General features: G+C 36.2%; 1 protein-coding gene across 1 annotated transcript; it reads right to left on the bottom strand.

Moving 5' to 3' along the window:
- Tspan3 (tetraspanin 3) lies at nt 1-27,380 on the bottom strand. The gene is made up of 7 exons (XM_076851152.1): nt 27,134-27,380; nt 13,913-14,104; nt 13,615-13,689; nt 11,791-11,892; nt 7,926-8,078; nt 7,546-7,629; nt 1-912 (listed from the first exon to the last, which is right to left on the bottom strand). Exons 1-7 carry the CDS (start codon nt 27,194-27,196, stop codon nt 820-822), a joined length of 762 nt encoding a protein of 253 aa, XP_076707267.1. The 5' UTR covers nt 27,197-27,380; the 3' UTR covers nt 1-819.
- Nucleotides 27,381-27,999: the final 619 nt, after the last annotated feature.

Here is a 27,999-nt window from a genome sequence, read left to right as displayed (position 1 = left end):
TTGAGGGCTGATACAGAGTTTATTGAATTAGATTTTTCTATTTACAACTGAGATCACATCTACATACTATTCTGCTAGTCTACATGGGTACATTATCTCTAACAAGTTTAAGACTTAGGATGAATGGGCTCAATCATACAAAAACACACTCACACACTCATACTAATTGTTTTAAAACAGTAGTGCATACATTAAACTCCTCCTATAAAGCCAGCTTTGATTAAAAACCACTAGTTTCAAAGATCTGTCTCTGATTTTGAAGATGAACAAAGATACACACTGTATGATTCTAAAATCTATTTTAGCCATTTGTACAGATGCTAGCTTATCAGACTACATAGTATATGTTTTTTAAAAGGACACTGATGAGGGGCACCATCTGGTGTTAACTTTAACCAGACAGCTGGCTTCCTCCCCCTCCCCCCAAAAACCTTTGGCCAAGAGTTCTCCACTATAAAGATTGAAAGGACCTGGTGACACTACAACCATCAGTCCCATTACTGCCTGGAGGCAACAGAAGCAGGCCCACATCCTCCTTTAATTCTACCACACTATGCAACTTGTAAATGGTTCTGAAATTAGAACATTTACCACTGAACTTAAACACTTAGGGGCATGGAGAGTCAGCTGGAACAAGGGGAAAGTCATAGGTGGTTGGTAAACAGGTAGGAACATGAAAAGCCAAGCTGCTCTGTCCAACACCAGTGTATGTGTGTGCTTTAACTAGATGAACTCAGGAGGCCAACTGCAGCAGACCTGCTCAATTCACCTTCCAAATCAGAACAACAAGACTAAAAAAGCTCAGGCTTGAGTTGTCTATTATGCATAGGTTCCGCCAGTGATGAGGAGCTCATAAGCAGGATCTCTACTCCTTCTGCACAACACGATGCATGCACACAGCATGCCCAGCAGCTGTGGGAAGAAAACAATGGGGGAAAAGGCTGAAAATCCCTGTATGACAAGTATGTTCTTTATTGGCAATGGAGCTCTTTCAAATTTCAGTGATCAATCACCAAAAAAGCAATAATAGTGAAAGAAAAAATTTGTTATAAATACACTATTTTTAATTGTCTAAGAACTAAGCTTCTGCCTTATACCCAGGAACTTCGAGCTGGCCGAGAGTCAAGACTCTTTTACTGCATCCCCATTATCACATTCTAGAGTAGCACTGTCCAAAGAACTTTGTACAGTGATGGAAACATTTTTTTTAATATTTATTTTTTATTTTTTTAGGTGGACACAATATCTTTATTTTAATTTTATGTGGTGCTAAGGACTGAACCCAGTGCCCCACACATACTAGGTGAGCACTCTACCACTTGAGCCACAACCCCAGCCCAAGTGGTGGAAACCTTTTGTATGTTCTGTTAAATATGGCAGTCACTAGCCACATGTGCCTACTGAACACTTAAAATGTAGCTGGTACAAATTTTTATTTCAATTAACTTAGATCCTTGTATCAAGTGGCTTCTATACTAGACAACAAAATATCAGAGTGGAATGATCAAGACCACATGTGTTTGGGGCTGGGGTTGTGGCTCAGTGGTAGAGCGCTTGCCTAACGTGGGAGGCCCTGGGTTCAATCCTCAGCACCACATAAAAATAAATAAAGCTATTTAAAAAAAAAAAAAAAAAGGACCACACATGTTTAATGGTACCTTTTCAGGCATCTTTTTGGGAACAGGCTTTATAATAATCCACACAATTCAGTAGAATTCAGTACATGAATAGCCCTGTGGTAGAAAACCAATTCTGATGCCAAAAAACTAGTTTGGAAGTTTTCATTCCTTTCACATGTACTATTTTCAAAATCCAGGTTTGGGTCTGTGGTATTACATACACATTACTTTTTAAAGGTCATTCTTCCTTCACATTTTATTTTAATAAGTCTTAATCCTTATGTGGTAGCATATTGAAATAGTAATAAAGTTATGCCATGTTATTTTGGATAAGCAAGAGGATTAAACTGGATTAGAGAGAAAAAGACTTCTAAAATTTTTGACCCAGCTTCTTACAAAATATAAAGAGTAACCTAAGGGCTAAATAAAAGTTAATTTGCTGTTCTAACTCTTCATTGTCAACAAAAGGCCTAAGTTATTTGATTTTGAAAGGCAGCACTCTCTGTACATATGGGGGTCAATCTAATTTCAACAAAATGCACAAGGTCCATAAACAGACTATAAAAGTCTGAAGTGGAAGATTAGCTACTAATGAGACACACATATACAGAGAATAAGGATGTCCTCATTCTAAATTCTTGATAGTTTAAAGCCACACACTCTGATTATACCCTCACATTAGCCTCTATTCTGCCCATTCAGGATGTGTACTTGCTGTTCAAATCTATCAGTTCCATTACATCAATATCTGCTGAGTGCTTCTAGTACAAAGCACCTTAAAGACATTTTATAAGTGGATATTGTTGAAAGTTTACTATATATCTTAAGCCAATTCTAGACAATGTTTAGTGTCTAATTCCTAGAAAAATATATTGCTATTCATTGTATATAAAAACATTCTTAGAACAGCTATAAAATCAAACACAATTATGTTCCCAGGCAATGTTAAAATCAACAATAAAAATGTTAAACTCAGAAATTACTGATATGCTGGGGGTGGGGTAAGGGAATCTCTCTTCCCATCCCCACTTCCTCAAGTTCCTTTTAGATGGTTAATTTCTAGAGGAGTCAGCATTCTTGAAATGAAGTATGAAATAAGTTTCATTTCTTTCCTTTTATTTTAATGAAGTCAACTTGTATTGATTTAAAAACAAACTAAAAAGCATGATAAAACCCCACTCAAACTTGAGGAAGAATTTGTTTAAGAACATAAAGCTCTATACCATAACTTTTTTAAAAATATATTTTTAAATTGTAGATGGATACATTTTTAAAAAAATTTTTTTAAGTTATTGATGAATCTTTTATTTGTTTGTTTGTTTATTTATTTATTTGCAGTGCTGAGAATCGAATCCAGTACCTCACACATGCTAGGCAAGCACTCTACCACTGAGCTACTACTCCAGTCCCACCTTTATTTTATTTTTTAATTTATTCATATGCAGTGCTGAGAATCGAATCCAGTGCCTCATACATGCCAGGCGAGCACTCTACCACTGGGCCATAATCCCAGCCCCTGTAACTTCTCACCATTAAATATTATAGAACCATTTCCAAAGCTTTGCTATACCGAAATTTCATTGATTATTGAGATTTTCCAACAATAGATTTGGGAATATTTTGGCTCCAGTGTCATATCCTACAATGAAACTTTCTCTCTGATATACAAACGATCAGAACTAATCTACACCTCGCTTAAATACACCATCACCAACTGCAAGAAAATGATTACTAAATATAAACAAAAGTGCGATTAAAAAACCTGACTACCAAAGTAAAATGTTCTGTGATATTCTATGTAGTTAGTGGTATGGGAAACAGGAATTCTTATAGAAGAATTCTTTCACATCAGCAATATCCTTTTCTGAGAAAAATATGGAAATACCTATCAAACTTCATGCATATATTCCAATCTCTGAGTTTGAGAACTATAAATTTTTGCTATAGATATATGAACACATATCAAAGGATATTCACTACCGGCATTTTATAATAGCAAGACTTTTATATAAGTCCATTAGATAAAGTATACCCATAAAATGAAATACTACGCAACCATGAAATAAAGTAGATTTATATCCAAAAGATGCTATTTAAATTTTGTTTTAAATTGTAGTTGAACACAATGCCTTTATTTATTTTTATGTGGTGCTGAGATGGAACCCAGCACCTTGCATGTGTGAGGCAAGCGTTCTACCACTGAGCCACAATCTCAGCCCTAATTTTTTTTTTTTTTAAAGGAGCAAGGTACAAGCTATGATTCCATTTATATAACATTTTGAAATGATAAAATTTTAGAAATTGTGGTTGGTCTCATTACTGGATGTTAGGTTATGGGAGGAGGAAAGTGGTACAGTTATAAAAGGGTACCAGGAAGGAACCCTATGGTATTGAACCTGCTCAGTAACTTGATTGTACTGGAGGATACAGGAACCTACAGAGGTCATAAAATTGTATAGAGCTGAATACACACATGAGAAATGAGGAATCTTACTGAGTAAGACTGGTAGACTGTATCAAAACCAAAATATCCTGGTTGTAGTATTATACTATGGGTTTTGTAAAATGTTATCACTGATGGAAAATGGGCAAAACACACAAGGTTATCTTTCTATATTCTTTTTTACAACTGTATGTGAATCTTAATCTCAAAACAGAAAGCAAGGCACAAGACTGCATCCTATAAGCTATTTGCTTAAAAAATATTTATGAACTTGTATAAGTACAAACTATTTCTAGAAATCTATGTGGGAAACAGCAGTGGTTACCTCTATAGAGATGAACTCAAGAAGTCAGGTTAAAACTAAGAAGGCTTACCTTTGACCAAGTTTGTAGCATATCAAATGGGTATTTTTACTTTTAAAAAACTACCAAAATTTAAGACTGATTTCCCTCAACTGTGGTAATATATACATAATAGAATATTACTGAGTCATAAAAAGAACAAAATCCTTTCATCTATAGCAAAAATGGATGGAACTGGAGGACATAATGTTAGGTGAAATAAGCCAGGCACAGAAAAAGACAAGTACCACTTGTTCTCACTTGTATGTGGAAGTTACAAAAGTTGATCTCACGGAGGAAGAAAGCAGAAAAGTGATTGCTAGAAACAAGGAAAAGTGGGGGAGAGTAAAAAAGGATGGATACCTGATACCAAAATACAGTGAGGGTGATTCTAGTTTACAACTTATGTTTTATAAAGAACTAGAAGAGAGGAGTTCATAGGCTCCAAACACAAAGAAATGATAAACATTTGAGGGAAATGTTAATATTTTGATTGGATCTTACACACTGTATACATATACCAAATTATCAAACTGTATTCCATATATATGTACACTTCTTATGTGTCAAGTTAAAAAAAAAAAAAGATTGATTTTCCTCAACTTATAAAAAAACCATAACACTCAAATTAACTTCTCATGCTGTAAAATTTTAAAGGAAGAATGATATAGAATATTACTTTTTAAAAATATTTTTTAGTTATAGATGGACACAATATCTTTAGTTTGTTTATTTATTTTTATGTGGTGCTGAGGATTGAACCCAGTGCCTCACATGTGCGAGGCAGGCACTATTCCACTGAACCCCAGCCCAAGTCTCTAGAATATTATTTTTTTTAAAAATGTCAGAATTAAGCTACTTAATCTTAACTTCTATCCAGGGAGGTCTGACCCCAAGTGCCATTTACTTATGTATTTTACTCATTTTAATGAATAACTAACTGGTAATCAAAAAAGAGAAGGAAAGAACAGTCCCAACCTCCTTCACACTTGGCAGACAGACCAGAAAAAAGTCACATGGTTGCAAGAAATAGTCCTCTGTAAAAATATGCTCTTGATCACTCCATTTTGATCAACTGTCAGACTTCAAAGGCTGACAATTCCATTAATTATCAGGATTTATAACAATTTAGAAATTTGATCTTCTGAGAATTTTAATTCTTATATTTGTAACTGGACAGAGTATAAATGGAACCACAATTCAAGCTTTAGTTTGTCATTACCTGTGTGATGGTAATAGTAATAGATCATGTTATCCTTGCTTCCTCTAATTTTTATGGCAAAACAAAGGGGTCAAGGACTGTGGACTCTCTAAGTGCTTTTTCTTGCTGTACAATTCTATATAAAAAATTGGTGCCCAAGCATAAAAGCTGATATTTGAGTTTGTTCTGGTTTTCCAAACCCAGGATACCAACCTACACCAATTTTGAATACCAAAATATTAGAATATTTACAAGTACTCAAAAACAACCAACCAGCCTCTCTGTCTGCTCCCCCAAAACTAGAGAAAATTCTTTCAGTATTTCAAATGAATGTTTTTTTCCCCCTTAAAAAAAAAAAAAATCAAAGTTTTTGTCTGTGAAAGCTTTGAATCCCTGACTTAGAATCCCTGAGTTCAAAATAACAAACTATTACCAGGTATTACTTAAGTTAGTGTTATTTAAATATAAAACATATATGCTAGACATACTTAAATTTAGAAATGAGTTAAAATATTTGTTTCCACTGAAAAACACTTAATGAAGAAATATCTGCCTGGCTAATAAATTTAACTAGATGAGGGGTATGGATAAAGTGACATTTTTTATCCATTTTTTACATATATATTGCATATGGCACAAACATAAGCACCATATAGTTCCAAAGCTTTTTTTTCTAACAGCCTTACCAAACAGAAAATCATTAAGAATGCACAGACCAAAATTCCACTTGGGAAAAGGCACCTCCCACCTATGTCATTATTTTTATCTAAATTAATGTTTTGCATAGATAATCAAAATATCAAATATATTCTACTGATTACAATATTACTCCTATGCTGAGCCACAAAGTGAATGCTCAAAAGGCAGAGACCATAGTGAATACACAGCTAAGGTTTTTAATAAATTATTTCAGAGCTGCTGAATATAGCCAAGTAAACAATCACCCTTTTGCCATTTAAAAGATACTTTCCATTACATATACTAGCTAGCTTCTGTTCAAATACACAAAGGTAGGAAACCTAAGCTATTTGGCAATTACAATTAACTTAACAATAAAGAGATATCTACACTTTCTAAAAATATAGTCTCTGGACCCTAAAACTATTTCAAGAAATAAAAAATAGAACTCTGAGAACCAGATCTGATGTAAAGAATTTTTTTAATCCTGTTCAAATAGTTGGCTATTTTCAGTTGTAAGAATCTTCTAAGACATTCCTCTAAGGGAAACTATAAGATACACTGTATATTCTTAAGAAAACAGGAATGTTCTCTTTGTTTTTATGTGGAAGGGATAAGCATGTGGGGTTTTTTTTGGGGGGGGGGGTGGGAGCAGATAAAGTGAGAGGTGATCAAGCAATTACCAGCTACTTTGCCTAAACTATTATTTCACAGAAATTGGAAATTATGCCCCCTCAGCTATCAACAATGGAATAGCACACTTCTATATGTGCCAAGTGATACTACAAATTTCTGGATGGTTGTTAGTCTATAAAAACTAAGCCCTTGAAACTAAAACCTCAAGAATAGGAAAATAAAAACTAAAAGGAAAAATAGAATACAAAAGATTGAAATATAGCTTTCCATTTTCAAACTGAAATAAAACAATGATTTTTAAAAATTCTATGAAGTTCTATTAAATATTCCCCAGGAATACACTATAACAACTGTTTTTATCCTCAATAGATAACTCACTAATAAAGACAAGAAAATAGGGCAAAGTTCCTTTACATGTAATCCTTTGCCAACAGATCTCTGGTTTCTTTAGACCATTCTGGTCTTATGTCTAGAAATAAAAAAAGGTTGGAAACTTGTGGCTGGTACTGCAATCACTTCTAGGTTACCTACATACACAGATTCACTCTACTTAGGAATTAAAACCACATAGAGCCGACTTCAGAGAAGCAGCTAACCCTGGTAACAACTCATGTTCTCTCTGCTTACCTGAATTGCTGCAAAGGCCAGTGCTGCCCAGATAACATGCATCATGATTTCTTGTAGCTTCTTCACAACTAGAGCCTCACATCCCTGTAATATACACAGTCATTCTCATTAGGAATCTTTTTAAAAGGAGAGTTGCAGAGTCACAGATTACTACTGCTACTCACTGGCAGAAATGAAAGAAACTAAAGAGGGAAAAAAACATTACATGAATAGAGCAACTTATAAACACAAAATTAAAACAAAAGATAATACATTAAAAATGATTTACTATAAAACAAAACGATATTAAAGAAAGCAAAAAGGGGATAGAAAAGAAGTTTCAGGTAGTATAAGGCAGTAGAAAAGAGGTTTATCAGGCTGGACTCCAGTCCTGGACTCACCTCAGCATAGAGGTCGGAGGGATTGGCCAGGCTGCCATTGCAGCTACTAGCAGTCTCTCTGCAGCAGCTAAGAGGGACACTCTGGTTTTTGGTTTCTTTGAACCAATCTGTATTTTCCCAGTCTGAGTAGTTATGAATTCCACAACAGTGCAACTAGAAGAAAAGAGAATAGATAGTACTCCTTACAATACACATATACCAGGGTTGAGCTTTAAGACTTCCATGCGCTACAGAGCTTATTAAACTATTCTAGGCCATTGATGTCCAGGAGAATTTTTGCAACATGAGAAACGTTATGGCTGCATAGTCCAACATGGTTATATTAGCCACGAAGCTGAAAGCACTTAAAAATGTGGCTAGAGTGACTGAAGAACTAAAAACTATTTATTTATTTATTTTTTCATGCTGCTGGGGATCAAACCCTGGGCATTGAATATGCTAGGCAAGTGCTCTATCACTGAGCTATGTCCTCAGCCTCATGAACTCAATTTGGCATGCTAGTCACACATGGCTAGTAGCCCCAAAACCTCCACATGAAAAGCACATTATCTATAAAACGTAGTATCTAGCTAAGAAAAATTCTTCTTCTTACACGTTAAATATCTGGTTCTAAATATTATTTTCAAAAACAAAGTGTCCAAGAACAAGGTAGATCCTTCTATCTTCTAGGATCTTTTTTTTCTTTCTTTAGCATGTTGTAGTTTTCATTGTAGAGGTCTTTCACCTCTTTTGTTAAGTTTATTCCCAAGTATTTTATTTTATTTTTTTAAAAATATTTTTATTATATTTACTTATTTTTATGTGGTGCTGAGGATCGAACCTAGTGCCTCACGTGTGTGAGGCAAGCGCTCTGCCACTGAGCCACAACCCCAGGCCCCCAAGAATTTTATTTTTTGAGGCTATTGTAAATGGGGTGGTTTTCTTAGTTTCTCTTTTAGCGGATTTGTTATTGTTGTACAGAAATGCCTTTGATTTATGGGTGTTGATTTTATATCCAGCTACTTTGCTGAATTCATTTATTCTAGGAGATTTCAGGTGGAATGTTTTGGGTCTTCTAGTAATAGAATCAAATCGTCTGCAAATAGTGATAATTTGAGTTCTTCTTTTCCTATCCATATCCCTTTAATTTCTTTCTTCTGATTGCTCACCACTATATTAAGTAGAAGTGGTGACAGAGGGCATCCCTGTCTTGTTCCAGTTTTTAGAGGGAATACTTTCAATTTTTCTCCATTTAGGATGATGTTGGCCTGGGGCTTAGCATAGCCTTTACAATGTTGAGGTATGTTCCTGTTATCCCTAGATTTTCTAGTGTTTTGAACATGAAGGGATGTTGTAGTTTATCAAATGCTTTCTCAGCATCTATTGAGATGATCATATGATTTTTATCTTTGAGTGTAGAGATGTGATGAATTACATTTACTGATTTCTGTATGTTGGACCAACCTTGCATTCCTGGGATGAACCCTACTTGATTATGATGCACTATCTTTTTGATATGTTTTTGTATTTGATTTGCCAGAATTTTTGAGAATTCTGAGAATCGAGAATTTTTCAACTATATTCGTTAGAGATGTTGGTCTGAAATTTTTTTTTCTCTGATGTGTCTTTGTCTGGTTTGGGAATCAGGGTGATATTGAACTCATAAATATGTTTGGACGTGTTCCCTCTTTTTCTATTTCATAAACTAGTTTGAGAAGTATTGGTGTTAGTTCTTCTTTAAAGGACTGTGGAACTCAGTTGTATATCCATCTGGTCCTGGCATTTTCTTCGTTGGTAGGCTTCTGACGGCATCCTCTATTTCCTTGCTTGAAATTACTGTTTTTAAATTGTGTATATCATCCTGATTTAGTTTGGGCATATCATATGCCTCTAGAAAATTTGTCAATGCCTTCAATATTTTCTATTTTATTGGAGTACAAATTTTCAAAATAATTTCTAATTATCTTCTGTATTTCTGTAGTGTTCATCATAATATTTCCTTTTTCATCACAGATGTTAGTAATTTACGTTTTCTCTCTCCTTCTCTTCATTAGCATGGCTAATGATTTACCAATTTTATTTATTTTTTCAAAGAGCCAACTTTTTGTTTTGTCAATTTTTTTTAAATGTCTTTTTTTTTTTTTTTTTTTTTAAAGAGAGAGAGAGAGAGAGAAAGAGAATTTTTATTATTTATTCTTTAGTTTTCGGCGGACACAACATCTTTATTTGTATGTGGTGCTGAGGAAAGAACCCAGGCCGAACGCATGCCAGGCGAGCGCGCTACGTCTTGAGCCACATCTCCAGCCCTGTTTTGTCAATTTTTTCAATTGTTTCTTTTGTTTCAATTTCATGGATTTTAGCTGATTTTAATTATTTTCTGTCTCATACTGCTTTTGGGGTTGATTTGTTCTTCTCTTTCTAGGGCTTTGAGATGTAATGTTAGGTAATTTATTTGTTAACTTTTTCTTCTTTAAAGGAATGAACATGCAATGAACTTGCCTCTCAGAATTGCCTTCATAGTGTCCCAGAGATTTCGATATATTGTATCGGTGTATTTACCTCTGAGAATGTTTTAATCTCTTCCTTGATATCTTTTGCAACCCCTTGTTCATTCAATAGTATTAGTCTCCAGGTGTTGAAGTAGCTTTTATTTATTTTATTACTGATTTCTAATTTCATTCCATTGTGGTCTGATAGAATGCAGGGGAGTATCTCTACTATTTTAGAGAAGGATCCATGTGCTGCTTAGAAAAAAAGTGTATTCGCTCATTGATGGATAATACACCGTATATATCAGTTAAGTCTAAGTTATTGATTGTACTATTGAGTTCTATAGTTTCTTTGTTTAGCTTTGTTTGGAAGATCTATCTAGTGGTGAAAGAGGTGTAATAAAGTCACCCAGAATTATTGTGTTGTGATCTATTTGACTCTTGAACTTGAGAAGAGTTTGATGAACATAGATGCTCCACTGTTTGGGGCATATATATTTATAACTGTTTTGTCTTGTTGATGTATGGTTCCCTTAAGCAGTATGAAATGTCCATATTTATCCCTTTTGATTAACTTTGGCTTGAAGTCTACTTTATCTGATATGAGGATGGAAACCCCTGCTTGCTTACATAGATTATATGAGTAGTATATTTTATCCCAACCTTTCACCTTCAGTCTATGGGCATCTTTTTCTATGAGATGAATCTCTTGAAGGCAGCATATTGTTGGGTCTTTTTTAAAAATCCAATCTACCAGCCTATGTCTTTTGATTGGTGAGTTTAAGTCATTAACATTTAGGGTTATTATTGAGATATAATTTGTATTACTGGTTATTTTTGTTCTGAAATGTTGTGATTTAAGATAATAAAGCATAAAATATGTATAGATAAGACTGATTAAAAAGCTGATAATTTTTGAGGCAAGGTTATGGGTATTAAAATCTATTATGGGTGCAAAAATATATCTTTGTTTACATGTTAAATTACTATTTTATAGTTTTGTCTGTTATCTTTTTTTAATTTTTTTTTTTAGCTGTAGATGGACCTTAATTTTATTTATTTATACATGATACTGAGAATTGAACCCAGTGCCTCACACATACTAGGCAAGCACTCTACCACTGAGCCATAACCCCAGCCCTGTTATCTTTTCTGATCTTGTTTTCTTAAGACATACTTAGTCTTTCCATCTCCCTATGATATATACTTCTTTTCCATCATCACCTGTCTATTTTGGCAGGAGGGTGGAGGAAGTCAGATTACTAAAGAGTTTAAGATGCTGGTTAATCATGGGTGTGAAGACACAAGGCCAATTTACACAGTAGTTGCAGAAGTAGTTTAATGCTAACCCATTAGTGAGTGGTCCTCAAAAACAAATTTGCCTCAAGAAAGCTCACCTGTCTCTGTACATAATCAATAGCCCTGCTAGCAGCATCAGGATTGGTTCCATTGTAGGTTTTATAAACTTTCTGAATGCGGCGGTCAACCTCATTTTCCACCTGAATTAAAACAAAGAATTCAGTCCCTCAAAGATAATGTTAAAGGTACCATTAGTCAAGGTTTCACTAAAATACCTAAATGGCACATTTGTAAACTGTCACAGCTCTCCATAAATTTCTTGAAAGATTTTTCTCCTTCCTGCCTTCATATAGATTTTAATTGGAAGGAAAAGGTTCAAAAATATCACAGTTCATAGATTAAAAGCATTCAAAGACTGTGAAAGATGGCAAGCTAATAACTCTAACAGTCCGTTCAAGGAGAAAGTGATTGATTTTCTATAAATACATGCCTTCCTTTTTTTTAAATTTTGATGGTCCTAGGGATTGAACTCAGGACCTTATGCATGCTAGGCAAGCATTCTAGCCAAGTTATACCCCCAAATCAATGCAAAGGAGGCAAAACCAACTTTGAAGCCTCTGTAAGATATTTCTAGGACAAATACCAACATTATTTCTATTTTACTTACTCAATGTTCAGACCTGGCTGAGCCAAACGAGCATAAGTAATCAAGAAGTAAAAAAAAAAAAAAAAAAAAATTCAGTCTTCAGGAATGGTACTTTATGAAAAAGCTGCTTGCTGTCCAATGTATGTCAAAGAAGAGACGGGAAGCAAACTTCATAACTTATTGCTGACAATTACAACAGTGGCAGGTAATTGTCATTTAATAGTTTTTTGTACCAGAATTTCTTTACCCCTTTCTAAATTGTTTAGACCTATTTTGTAATTATAACTGTGATGTGAAAAGACTAGTAATTAGATTACAGGGACATGATTCATTGTGATTTTTTTTTCTTGTTACAGTTGCTTAGTACCTTCCTTAGGTATCAATGGTTTAAATATCAACTTGACATACCATGTCTTTGACTTAAAACTGTAAATGACAGTAAGAATGATTCTATTACACCATGGCTCTAAAATTATATCAAAATTAACTAAAGTAGCTTATGTAGTCTTAAGTGGTACTGTTAGTAGAAAGCAAAAACAGCAAAACAGGGGAAACAAAGGGAATGACTAAGAGAAGACAGGGGCAAGAAGGAATGCTGACAACAGCTGTCTTAAGTGTTCTAAAAGGCAAGACCCTGTGTTCTTCAGGAAGAGGGTAAAAGGTAGGACCACACTCAAAATATTTTCTATGTCCACACCCAAGGGATTCTTAAAAAGAGGCAATGAAAAATGAGATACTCAGAAAACAGAAAATGTATTACAACCCTGCCATTCAAAACACAGGGACTCTCTGGGCTAAGGAAATAGTAACAAACTTGTCAGCTGATCAACTATAATTTGTAGCTTGCTGTAAGATTTGTGTGTGTGTGTGTGTGTTGGGCCTTGAATCCAGGGGAACTCAGTACTACTGAGCTACATTCCACCCCTTTTCATATTTTGAGACAGGGTCTCGCTAAACTGCCCAAAATGGCCTTTGACCTCTCAAACTTGTGGATCCTTCTGCCTCAGCCTCCTGCACAGCTGGCATTACAGGTGTGCACCACCACTGCATCTTGCCGCATTAGGTGATAATTTAAAGAAAATTAAATGTAATAAAAAATTTATACTCTGTATATAGATATCATTATATAAAAATAATTTCTAATTAACTTTAGATATTTAAAGCATTACCTTACCTGAAATAAGGCAGAAGATGTTAATTCTGATAAAATGACTACTTTTTTGAAAAAAAAAAATTAAATTACCTTTTAAAGCATGAATCACAGCAGACAACATACCTTTGCTCTGTAAACATATCCCAAAACCACTACCACAACTTCTGTGACGAAAACCAAGAGCAGGATGATGACAAACTGTAAGGAGACATTGTCAAAAATTAAGCACAAAGTAGTTCTAAATAGTCTCTTGACAGAAAGCAATTATCAGAGACAACAGCTAGAAGTTTAAGACAAGTGCTAATTCTGTTCCAATTAGAAGAGTCAAGCTCAGTTTCAAGCTCAATTCGAGAGAGTTAACGGAGATGAAATACTCCTGCATGCTCTGATGACACATGTAGTTAGTGAAGTGTTAACTTACTGTGGCAAGTCCGCAACGACTTTCCCGGATTGTGGCACAGCAGCCAATTAGCCCAATGATGAAAAGCAGGGCTCCTACTGCTATGATCACTACAGCAGGTATGAGAGTGTACACATCTTCAAAGAAGTGGTCATAGTCGTCGTAAGTGATGAAGACATAGGCTCCCACATAGCATAAAATGCCTGCTGCCCCCTGTAGGAAACAAGGCCACAGCAATGGTCTGTAAGCCCTCCCAGTAAAATTTTTCTACTATTCCTTAGTAGGATATAATTTAATGAGAGTTCCCTTCACTCTTAAACTTATCTACTTGTAGACTTTTTTCAATGAAGCTGAAACATCTCTTATGATCCATTTTTAAAAAACATTTCTTTACTAGATAAAGATGTAAAATTTTCCAAACATCACCTAAATTTTTTTGAGAATGAGTGAGAGAGAGAGAGAGAGAGAGAGAGAGAGAGAGAGAGAATTTTTAATATTTATTTTTTTTAGTTTTCAGCGGACACAACATCTTTGTTTGTATGTGATGCTAAGGATAGAACCCGGGCTGCACGCATGCCAGGTGAGCGCGCTACCGCTTGAGCCACATCTCCAGCCCATCTAAATTTTTAACAATTGATGGTTCAGCTAGGACCAAGAATGCATGAAGCAAATAGCACTGATGACAAGTACACACATATGTGTATACCCAGCCACCCAAAGGTTTATCTGTACCTCGACTAAATGTCCAGTGGAGATAGATGAGGTGGTGGAGGTAATACACCTTTGTTCACCATAATTGCACTCCACAAATGGAAAGATTAGGCATAAATGACAGAGGTAGGATTTGAAAGCAGGCAAACTGACTCCAGAAATCTACACATCTGATCTCTCTATCCACCCTCTTGGGAAAAGAGAATACCAACCAGTAAGTACAATACCCACTTCCAATAAAACTTGCTGTTCTAAAGACTGAAATGATAAAAAGCCAGAGCACACAGTCGCTAAAGCACTTTAGAATGGTGTTTCTCAAACTTTAATGTGAATACGAATCACATGAGGACCTTATTAAACTGCAGATTCTGATTCAGGAGGTCTGGGGGTGGGCCTGCAGGTCTAGCAATTTCCCAGGTGCTGCTGCTGGGTCTAACACACTTGGAATAACAAAGTTACAGGATCCAAGGGGAAAGTGAGTGCCCAATGTGTTTTAGCTGTTACTCAGCTGCAGAGTTTTACACAAATCCCCCTCTATCACCATCAATTTTTCTATCACTGAGTACCAACTCTGTGCTGACACACCAATGTCACTTGCTTATACATGAAAGCAAATGCAGTGTCAGGCCAAGTGTTTATTCTAATAAGATCATTTGTTTAACTCTCAGAGGAACAGAATTATTTTATTATTTTTTAAAAATTAAATTATAAAATTTTAATATATAAACCATCTTCAAACTAAAAACGGCTCCCACAATTGTAGAGATACCATTCACTCCTCTGAACCTAAAATCTGTTCATTTCTTAAGTCTGTGGGACTCAGTAAGCCTGGGTATCATCAATACATTTTCTTATACTAGGCCGTTAGAATCACTGTTGCATCTGAAAAATATTCCATTTATGTAAAGTTGGGCAGGTAATCTGATGTATATATATGTTTTAAATGAGAAGAATGGAAGAAATTTTTGAAAAATTATTTGTCCTCCTCTGGCTTCCAAGGGGCCCCATTGTGGATTTTCTTCCTACTTCCCTAGCTGCTTACTTTCTCATTCTTTTCATGGACTTTTCTTTCCAGACTCTGAAATCTTAGGGAACTCCTGGATATTATCTTCTGCTGTCTTCTTCATACATTGGGGGGATGGGGAAGGTACTAGGGATCAAACCGAGAAGCACTCAGCTGCACCCCAGTCTTTTTTTTTTTTTTGAGTCAGGGTCTCACTAAGTTGCTCAGGCTGACCTTAAACTTGCTACCTCCTGCTTTAGCCTCCAGAGTGACTGGGATTACTGGCATGCACCGTGGTGTCCAGCTCTTCACTCATTCTCTAGCTCACGATGTAACCTATCATCTTGTACCTACACATTTCCATTTGGAAGTCCCATAGACAACTCACCTCAACCTGTCTCAAATCCTGTCTTCTTGCCTGTACCATTAATTTCTCCCTACATTCCTCACAGAGCAAAAGGCATCAAACACATTTTTTGTTTGAACACCTGACAGTTACCTTATACTCTGTTCTTGGCCCACCTCTATATCCCAGCAATCAAACTCCTTCAAGTTTACTCCTAACACATTACTTGAATATCTCAACTTTAACCACTGTGTATTTGTCTTAATGTGGGTCTTATCCCTGTTTACCTAAATCTTGACGACTCTCCTTCCCCATTAATAATATGTTCTTTGTATTACTACGGTTATTTTTGTTAAAATACAAACCAGATCAAGGTATAAATGTGATTAAAATAAGGATGAGGCAAATAAGTGAGATGACCTAAGTAGTCTGTCTGTTCTGGCATATATCCTTTCACTTCTTTACCTCTCCTGTTGTCTCTAGAATGCTCTCTTACTTATTAGGACGCAGCCTCAATTCACCTCTTTCTTGTGGAAGCCATTCTTGACAGTTTCAGGCTGAATTAAATGCCCTTCGTCCATTCAAGTATTGCCTTGTACACAGCTCTAACAAAGCATTTATTACAGCTGTTTCAATTATAGTTATACATGTTGCAACAAGTCTTCTGGGCACAAATTGTGTCTACCTGTCTTTAAGCCCTGTATTACCACTTATCAGCTAGAACAGCGCTTGGCACATAATAGGTATCAGTCAAAATTCACTGAGTTCACTGCATCTTATCTCTTCTTTTGAAATCACCATCCTATCTCTATAGTAAGCTTTGGTTTGTATGTGCTTTCTCTTCAGCCCAATGTTTGGTTTTAATTCACTATTTAAACATGATTTGGCAACTTCATCCAGCTTACTGAATACTAATGGCCATTACATCTGGCATACATTAGTTTATAAATGGTACTTATGGACTGTTCAAAGGTACTCAGTTCACTGACATATTTGCTCTTGTAGCATGGGATGAAGATGAGCACAGAAAGGGAAAAGAGAAGCAACAGTTCAACAGTTTGGGTACCTTTATTACAGAAGTATATGGACTCTGTAACAAATGCCCTTTTAATAAAATACTATATGTTTATGCTATACATTCACATATACACATATATACACATAACATTTTGGTGGAATAAATCAGCCCTCCTAAAAAGGAATTTATCAAACTCTACCCACTCTATTTTCACTAATCATCTATCCTTTAGATTCTTAGCTTTTCTTATTCAAAGGAAATATTTATTTCTTAAAAGGCTTAAAATTAAAATGAATTCCATTTCTGGGCTTCTAGTAAATGAAGTTTTTTTTTGTTTTGTTTTGTTTTTTGGTTTTTTTTGTTTTGAGACAAGGGTCTCTTGCTATGTTGCCCAGGTTGGTCTCAAACAATCTTCCTGCCTCAGCCTTCTGAGTAGCTGGGACTACAGGTGTGGGCCACTGCACCCGGATAGTAAACGAAGTTTTAACTTACATGAATCTGAATGAATATATATATATATATGAGAGAGAGAGAGAGAGAGATTACAATCAATATATATTGATTACATATATCCTCCAGTTTTATCCTCCATATATATTGATATGTTTTCCTAAACTGAAGGCAATCCACAAAATTACTAAGTTCCTTAATTTTCATCAAGCACAGTGAAACTTGCCATTGGAATATGGCAATATTAAAAAAAAGACTTGTTACAAGCTGAAAGATAAAATAGTTCTGTTGTCAAGTGTTAATGATTAATTTGAATCGTAGGACACTGAAGAACTGCAAGACTTATACTTAAGTGCTGCTTAGCCATGGATCAAGTGAAATGTTTCCTGTGCTGCTCCCTCTACCCAGAATGGGTCACTTGTTTGAAAATGAGACTACAAAGAGATAGGAAAAAAATTAACAACTGACAAAATCAGATTTATAACAAATGCATTGGAAGGCTAGTAGGAGGTACCATTTGTAAAGCTTTACCATTCTTGTGAAACCGACTCTAGAGCACTTTCTTTTCCCACACTGCAAACAAGTCAACATTCAATTTACATAGTAGAGATGAGAACATAACAGATTATTTTGGCAACATATAACAGGAAGCAATGTACCAGGTGCATATACCAAAATGGAAACTGTACTGATTGCTGATGAGAATCTATATATAAATGCAATAGAAGTTGAAAATAGAGGATATGTTTTCCTAAACTGAAGACAACTTCAAAATTTTCTTTTAATGATATCTGTGTATGGTTCTTGTATCTTCAGTTGTATAATATTCATGAAATATTTCTTATTTTTATAACACCAGTTATTTTGAAAATGCAGGGTAGGTGTCCCAACAGCTGAAGACTAAAACCAGCTATCAGCAATTGCCTTAAAGACATCCAACCACTTGTATGAAAAACATCCAAAAGAACAGGGGAAAAGCAATTTGTATCGTCAATGCAGGGGATGTTATAAATAATTCCTAACTACTGTGTACAAGGACTTTGTAGTCAGTCAGATTTTCAATGTAGGACTTGTGACATTAGAAAAGCGAGTAACAGGTGAGCTTGGTTAAATCCTCCTTTTGAAGGTCTGTGATGGGATTGGAATCTATCAAAGGATCTGGGCTCTGCCAACAAAAGCAGCTGCAAAGAAGAGAATGGGGGGAGGGCAATGCAATAGGAGATGAAATGTAGAACTTGGAAGCAGCTGAACTGCTTTAGTCACTGCTGAGAGAATCTGAGCCTATAAGGAGGATTTGTACAAGGACAGTATACTAAAAATATTCATGCTTTTCACAAAGAAGTGAAAAGAAATTTAAGGGAAAGGCTGCGGTCTGAAGTTATAGATGTAAAAAAAATCACTTTTTTTTTAACCTTTTAATATACCTATGCTTTAAGTCACAGTATTTTAAAACTTTAGGAGAGCCAGTGCTTTTCCATGACACCAAGCTGTTCCTCTTAAAAATAAAGCTATTGTGCTCGCTTTGGCTATTTTTATGAATTTCAAAAGTACCATACTTCATTTTATCCTTTTTCTACATATACACAAATGTAAAATCTCTTAAAGTAAGAACTTCCATTCTATATTAGACTGTTTTGATGTTTAGAGACTAGTTTTCTGGGGATTAATTCAAATCTTCTACAAAAACAAAAAACAAAAAAACAGATGAGCTGATGAAATGCTGCAAATCACAAAATTACTGAGTTCCTTAATTTTCATCAAGCACAGTGAAACTTGCCATTGGAATGTGGCAATATTAAAAAGAAATAGACTTGTTACAAGCTGAAAGATAAAATTGTTCCGTTGTCAAGTGTTATCTATATGGAAATTAAAAAATGTGAAGGTGGAAGCATATACAGAACATTTGGGTAAAGATGAAGCAAAGAAAAACAGAAGTGATTTTCTTGCAATGGTATGTAGGAGACTAGGATGATCACATTTAGAACCGGCAAAGATAAGGACAAGGTAAAGACCAGGAACCATTTGGACTTCACCTGAAAGCACAGTACCTGACAAGTTCTTGCCTGCCTGCGTGATCTGCTCCTTTGCAGGGATTTTGCCTCAAAACAATCAATTGTTAAAGCAGAAGTGATTCAAATTTGGGAGGGAAAAAAAATAGTTGAGATGAAGCAAAAACTGCTGTGTACTCTAGACTGTTATAAAAGCAGATTTTCAAGTGAGGACTCAACAAAAATCAAACATATATACACATCCTTAATTTTTAAAAATATATATTTTTTTAATGAGTATTGAATCCAGGTCACTACTGAGCTACATCCCCAGTCATTTTAAAACTTTAAATTTCACACAGGGTCTCGCAAATTTGCTGAACTTGCTATCCTCCTGCTTCAATATCCCAAGTGGCTTGGATTATAGGCATGCCACCACATGTGGCTCTCAGCTTTCTGAAATGAGTTTTCTGTATAGTCACATTAGTTTTTTTATATACCTCTCTTTTCCTCTCCAAGGAATTATCAGAAATTCTATGCAGTGCATTTACCCTCATGTTATTGTTACTCTTAAAGTATCATTTAAATCTTTTAATCTACTTTAATATTATAAAATATTAAATTAATTCAATATTGTCTAATCCAGTCTTATCTTGTTTCAACTCTGATTTAACTCTGATAAAATAACTCATGTCACTAAACACCATAACTCCTTTACTAAGTCCACTGCCTACATATCTCATTTATTCTCTTAATGACTTTTAAGAGGGGAAAAAAAAGACGATTCCAAAGACTTTTGGAAATTAAAGCTACTCTTACCAAGAGCTTCTGCAGTTATTAAAATCTTATTTTCTACTTAACAAATTGGTCATTAATAAAGCTTAGCAGTATTCAAAGACATTGTGAAGGTTATTTTGGGGGAAAATAACATATATCAGCCTCATACTGAGCATTTATACTTTTATACCTTCTAATTCCACTTCTAGAAATCATCCTTAAGTAAATAAGTCAGAAGGAATCAAAGATTTGTACATAGGTTTGTCATCAAAATATTAAAACAAAATTGTGTAATAGTTAAAAGAAAAAGTCCTAGTCAGAGGAATGCTTGCATTGTAGTTCTGAAGTATTTTATTAAGGCATAACTTCATAATGTTTATTGCAATTTAATGGAAAAACACATATATCACAAAGACATTTTATAAGCAAACCAAAATGTTAATTTGGTTGTCCTGAATGGTAGAATTATGTGGATATTGGTTTCTTAAAAAATACTTTTTAGCATCTTCCTAAATATATAGCTAACTTACATAATCAGAAAATTATCCTAAATTACGTTTGAAATTGATTTTTCCCCAAATAGATGAATTCCTAGATCTGTCCTTAATTACCAACATAAAATAGGCATCTCTTTGATTGCAAATATTTTAGGAACAATCTCTCCCAATTATCGCTTTTCTTAGGTTTGACTTTGACTTGTTTTATAGATGTTTTCTGATTATCTGACAATTCAGATTCTTTCAGTACAGTCTTTGTTTCATAAATATCACCATACACATTTTAAAAATCCTACTTTGAGTGTAAAGCTTTAATAAATCACTTCTGCCATCAACATAACTGTCATTATTACCAAGAGAGAACTCAACAAAAATCAATCATATATACACATCCTTAATTTTTTAAAATATATTTTTTAATGAGTATTGTAAGAAATATTTTAATCCTTTACGGTATTACTCTGATGATATTCCTAAGCCCATAAACCTCAATTCTACTCTGTTTTCACCTTTTCCTTATATAGTTTTTAAAAATTATTGTTTATCCAGATTAACAAGTTGTTCTATTTAATCCAATTTAAACCTATCCCATTCAGATAGCAATGAATTTGGAGATCAACCAATTGCCATAGTCAAATTATTGTTAACAGCAAGGAAACTGGCTATTTTCAGACTCATGGGGCTTCAAGGGTCATCTGAAAAGCATGGAATTAAAATATGAATTTTCTTTGAGACTCTCTGTTACCCCATTCTATTCTAAAAATTAGAGTCAGGTACTGTAGGAGCCTAGAGTGCCTAAGCTCTATAATAGTAGATTTCTGTCTATGTCTGGGTTATGTGTTTAATCAGTAGCAGCAACAATGTAAAATGCTGTATGTCAACATCTACTACTGACTCCTTTTAGATTAAAAAGAAACATATAAATGCAAATAATTTTTCTCATCTCTTGACTCTGCCAAGCCACAAAAAGAAAAGGGATGAAGAGGAGGAAGAAATGATAATATTTTTAAAGGAAGATCTGAGACTATCCATGGATATTTGGGGATGGGAGGAGGTATATCTAGAAATTATATTAATTAAGAGTCTTCTATTCCCATTAGCTGTCAGACATCAGGGATTGTGTCTTTTTACTCTCTGTATTTCTCATTAATGGGTACAGTAGATCTTCAGCAACCATTTATGAAGTGAATGATCATTAGGGTATACTCTATGAAATATTCTGCAACGTAAGATCCTAACTTGGATTGAATTTTATCGGATAAAATTCATTAAACTACCTTAAAGAATGATAAATTTCCTAGAAGGCTAATAAACATCCTGTTCCAGAGAGCTCTCCCACTGATTCCAAGTTCTAAATGATTACTCAGGGTTCACAAGGCAATTGGTCAGGAGACAGATGACTAAGAGTGTAGTAAGACTGGAAACATTAATTTTCTTTACTGTCAAAGACAAATTAAGAAATACATTTCCGGGCTGGGGTTGTGGCTCAGTGGTAGAGTGCTCACCTAGCATGCACAAGGTTTATAATAATAGGGTTTGTCATCAAAATATTATAACAAATTTGGGTTCAATCCTCAGAACCACATAAATGGAAAATACAGATATTGTGTCCACCTAAAACTAAAAAATAAATATTAAAAAAAAATACATTTCCTATATATACCATGACTTGCTTCCTGACAAAGTTAGCTTTTCTTCTACTGAACTGAAAAACAATTACTAAAAAAAATTGTTGGCTGAAGGTGTGTTCCAATGATACAATCTTTGTCAGAACAGTCATACAAAATAGGAGAAATACAGAAGACAGAAAAACAACTTCCAGGATGTAAGAATATCAGACTACCAACTTAAAAGTGTAGGAGATGCTAGAAAACAATGTATGTACAAGACTGGTGACAACACTTGGGGAAAAAAAATTTTATTATAATATTTTAAACAAAAGATGATGGCATGAGACTTCTCTTGGTAATCTGAATATCCTTGCCTTATGGCCTATAGCCTGTTCACTCAATCCTGAAACCTCCCCACCTCCTCCAATTTACCCCCCAACTGGCTCCTCCTTATATTCCAGATTAAATTTTATCTCCCAAGAGAAACCTTCTCTGCCAATTTAGAGCAGTCAATCAATCATTATCCCATTATCTCTCTTTGCATACCACATCACTATTTGCTATTTTTCTTTTTCATTTTTAATTGTCTTGCTCCACTTTAAAGTTCTATAGGAACAGGAATCTTTATTGTCTTTTTCACCATTACATCTACAACATAAGCACAAAGTAAGTGCTCAAATGTTTGTTTTATATTTGTTTAACAAAGCATTCTTCCTCAATTATATGTAGTCACAGAGGGAAGTTTGGTGAGTTATTTAAGGCAGAATAAATTTTAAAGGTTATACAGGACTTTCAAAAATGATTTGCACATATAGGGTGAACATTTCTCATGAGTAAAGGTTGATTAGTGAAGGTCCACATTCTGAAGTTGTTTCTTTCTGATGATACTGCTCCCCACTACATAGGTGTTTTGTATTACTATCATCTTTCATAATAGATGGAAACATCAGCCTAAATATTATAAATTCTACAAGCATGGAAAAGCTTTTTTTAACAGTCTGTCATGTCTATGATAAATATGTGCAAAATAAATATTATCCAACTGTTTTTTTTCTATTAGGGTAGAAAAAAAGGACTTGATTAAATACTTAAAAAATTAATTTACCAGAATAAAAACATGATATTAGAAAGCACTGATATAAACTTGTTTTAGCTGAGATTTCTTGGATTATATCACATGGCCTACCAAAATAAAAATCCTGGAAGATCTTAGTACAAAAGTGCCCATTATAGAAATAGACTAATGACTATTTGTTACACCTGTCTTCTAAATTTAGCTGTTTACTCCAAACGCTCCTAACCTCCTTTAATAAATGTTTACACGACCAGCACTGATACACTTATATTTAAAGCTATAATCCTTCCATAAAAGCAAAGATTCCTAGGTACTCAGGATGCTGAAGCAGGAGGGTTTCAAATCTGAGGCCAGTCTGAGCAATTTAGCAAGACCCTGTCTCAAAATAAAATTAAAAGGGTTGGGGGTATCTCAGTGATAGCTTGCCTAGGATATGAGAGGCACTGGGTTGAATTCATGGTATTACCAAAAAAAAAAAAAAGAGAGAGGGAGATTCAAGTTGGTATATTCTTTTAGTTGTTCAATTTCTTTCAAGCTACAAACTCTAATATTCTGGAATTTGGTGAGGAACTCTTTTTGTTAAGACAAAATTGTCAGAATTTTAGAAATGACTGTTTCCCCTTTTAGTTTGCACCTTTGCACAAGACCTTTCTTAAAAACTGTACCGTCCAAAACTATCTACACCAAATCAACATGAACAATTTTGTCAGTCAGAGCCTTAGTATTTTTGTACTTATCTACTTCATTGTACTTATCTAATATTCACTGTACTGCCAAGGGAACCAAGATACCAAACTATAAGGTTTAAGTAGCTGGGCGAGGTGATAATCCCAGTGGCTCAGGAGGCTGAAGAAGGAAGATGGTAAATTCAAAGCCAGCCTCAGAATTTAGGGAAGCCCTAAGCAACTCTGTGAGACCCATGTCTCAAAATAATGGGGGGGGGGGGGGAGTTGGATGTGGCTCAGTGGTTAAGCACTTCTGGCTTCAATCCCTGCTAGTAAATAAATATCTTTCCAAAGCCATTAAACTTAACACTTCACTACCACTGGTACCAAGGGAACCTAAACTTTTGATGTCCTCTATGGGGAATATTTATTCTTCCACTTATACAAATGGGGGGGAACTAAACAAGAATATACTTATTAGAACTGAAGAATGCATTACAAATATCCAGGAAGACCCAGTTAACATGTTTTGAATGTATTTCTTCATTCATAACATTTTTTAAATAAACAAGTTAAATTGTGTAGCTTAAATGCTGGTACAGTTTCTAAACAATGTTAAAATCAGTATATTTTAGAGAAAGTGCCTATAACATAGTCTAACAAGAGTCTTCCCTGTTCTAAATCTTTTTTTTTTAATTTTTTCAGTTGTAGGCGAACACAATACTTTTATTTTATTTGTATGTGGTGCTGAGGATAGAACCCAATACCATATATGTGTGAGGCGAATGCTCTAACACTTAGCTACTTAAATCTTTTGAAATCACACCTTGCTCTAACACAGCAGGTTCTAAAGTATGGGACAATCTGGGTTTTAATACTGACAAGCTCTATCACACCTTGGAGTAAATCTGAAAGTGCTCATCTGTAAAATAAGCATGCTAGTATTCCCTGCCAGATAATATTCCATGTAAAGTTAAGGGTAATTAGTATGTGGTAGGCACTCAAATATTAAATATTTTGACCAGTATCAGATTCCAACAGTTTGTCCATAAACTGATAATTTGTTAGGAGACACAACTAGTACCGTTCCCTCACTGGTTATGATGCACTATGCCACATTTTTTTCTTTGTATGTCTGCTTAACTTCTTTATCACAGCTCACAAAAAATCTTACTATCCTACTAACTCAAACAAAGGAAGTTCAATACTATAAACTTCTTCAGTGGAATAAATAATAGTACATATAACTTACATAATTTTCAAAGATTCATGAACAATCACTTGGAATTAACCGATATTATATTGTAACTAAAAATTTGATTAAAGGAAATGGTTCCTGTATTTCCAATGTTTTTTCACATTAACACTGCCAGTCTGAGAGCTTGAATAGTTTAGAATTTGCCTAAATACACATGCTTCAAAACCAAGGTTATGCCCATAAAATCACAAGCAACTGTAAAAAGGTACCAAGCCAAGTTTCTGCCTCTTAGTAAGTATCTTGTTATCCAACAAAGTGTTTCTCATTTGGGGAATCCCTGAAAATTAGGTTTCTTTTTTAAAAGGCCTTTAACTCAACAAACACTGCTCTAATTAGAGAAGAAGAAATCATGGAAATCCCAATGCCATGTGGGTGATTTTGAACAAGTACTATCTCCCAGTCAGGCCTCTTTTCCTCACTCTTTTCTTCCACAAATACCCCAAAAAGAAAGTGCCTTATTATCAGTAACTTTTTATGCTACTACAATTAGGATACGAAAGGTTTCATTCTTTGTTGGGGATAAAGAGTAAGGATTCTTTCCAGAACAGGTGTGCATATTGGTGGGAGGAAGTAGCTGACTGGGGACCAGTGGAGATGAAGAAAAGGACATTCAAAGCTATGGTTATGGGACTGGGGATGTGGCTCAATGGTAGAGCACTTGTCTAGCATGCAAAAAAAACTTCCAGGATTTGATCCCCAGCACTGCAAAAAAATTAAAAATAAAATAAAGCATGATTAGTGGGAATGTTCAAGTACTTTTCTGGGGACTGCAGACAGAGAAAACTGTCCAGGGCTAGTAAGTGTTTATAAGAAAGCTGAAAGGGAGGAAAGGGGATTTTGGACCACACTGAGAATTTCAATTTCAATACCAGACGAGAAACAGGCTGAACCTTATTCTACTGCTGAAGCTGTTGTGCGTTGCTTTTAAATAAAGCAATGTGATGGAAGGCAAGCTTAAAAGGATTTATCCGGGTACAAGGTCCAAGTGGACTAGTGGGTGGAGATTATTACAGAAGTGCCCGGTGAGATAAGGACCAGAACTAAGATGGGATAATTATAAATACCCCTTTCTCTGAGGGCAGGTCGAAGGAAATTCAAAGGGCACTTTTTATGAAAGTGAACTCATTGTTTTCAAAATCTTGTGACATCTGAATCATATTTAACCAAGGCTTATAACCTAAGGTTTTTCGACCCCATGACCAAAGCAAATACAAAGATTTTCATGGTCAAAGGAATATTTGACTTCTCAATTTGAACCCCCCCGATTCAAGACTCTGGGCTGGTGACCAGCCAAACAGTTCTCCATACACAAAGAGCTCCACATCAAAATTCACGGCCTGGGACTCGGTGGCGTCCCCGCATATCTGCACCCTTTGCTGGCCTGCCCCGGGACTGCCACCCTTTCTGCTGGGGGCCTGACAAAGGAAGTGGAACCTGACCCTTTGAGGAGTATCCTGTTTCGGGCCTGAGGTTTTGAAACACTCTGCAACTAGAGTCCCCCGTCCAGCAGGCTGCTCCAGAAGCTTGAGGGGGCGCTCGGCCCAGTCTCCCGACGCGGAGCCCTGGCACCAAGCCAGCAGGCCGGGGCCGCGGAGGCCGCTGGGTGGAGGCCGTGGGAAGCTCCCGAAAGCTTCCCTTCACCGCTCTCCTCGCGCGGGCCTTGGTCTGGCCGAGGAGCGACCTAGCGAAATGGCCCCGGAGACCGGGCCCTGCCCGCGCCTCGGCCGCAGCCTCGCCACGGCTCCTGTCCAGGCCCACCCCGGCCCCCGTCGGGCGCTTCCACCGAAGCCTCCCCCGCCGAGCCGCCAGCCCCGCGCCCTTCCCTGCCCGCCTGGCCCTCTCACCCAGAAGATGAGGTTGAGAAAGACCAGCACGGTCTTGGAGGAGGTGATGCCACACTGGCCCATGGTGCCGGAGGCCCGCGGAGGCCCGGCTCGGCGAGCGGGGCAGCGCTCACCGAGCGAGGGGGCAATGGCGGCGGCGCCTCCCCGCTGGGAACTGCTCGGCCTGCGCGGCTCTCCCCGCAGACCCCCGCGCCTTCGCGCAGCCCCGGCCCCAGAAAGCACCTCGCTAGTCCGCGCAGCCGCCGCAGTTCCCCAGGGGCATTCCCTGGCAACCGAGGCCCACCTCTCGAGTCCAAGGACAGTCGTCTCAGCCAATCATTCTCGCAGAAGCTGCAGCGAGGCCACGCCTCTTAAAGGAGCCGAAGCTTCAGCGCCTTTTCTTGGCCTCTGGCCGCCCTTGGATATAGATGGCTCTTTCAGGAGGTTCTGGTAGATGGAAGCCGTTCTCCTCTCATTGAGTCACGTTTACTCCACCAGCCTTATAAATGATTCCTAGCCCACGGAGCGCTGTCTTTTTAACCTAACCCAGTCTCCTCTAGGAAGGTTGGAGCCTAGCTTCTCCTACTCTACATAGAGAGTTCCTGACAGGTAATATCTAGGCAGCACTGTGTGGGAGAAGTACAGAACATCAACACAAATTGTACCAGGCGGTTGGCTGGCTCTCAGGAGAGTCACCAGAAAGAAGAAAAGACTGGTGATGGGGTTGGCAAGGAAGAGATGGGCAAGGTAACCTATCCAGGGTGGTACATTTTGGACCAAGATCAACAAATACAAAGTTTTTGTTTTTGTTTTTAAATACATTGCAGCTTTTCACACTTACTCCAGTCGTGGATAAATCAACACCGACTGAATGCTTACTGCATGCA

Source organism: Callospermophilus lateralis, chromosome 3 (genome assembly GCF_048772815.1).
Source record: "Callospermophilus lateralis isolate mCalLat2 chromosome 3, mCalLat2.hap1, whole genome shotgun sequence".
NCBI classification, from domain to species: Eukaryota; Metazoa; Chordata; class Mammalia; order Rodentia; family Sciuridae; genus Callospermophilus; species Callospermophilus lateralis.
The sequence above is the reverse complement of the archived record's forward strand: the minus strand, read 5'-3'. Positions and strand labels throughout refer to the sequence as shown.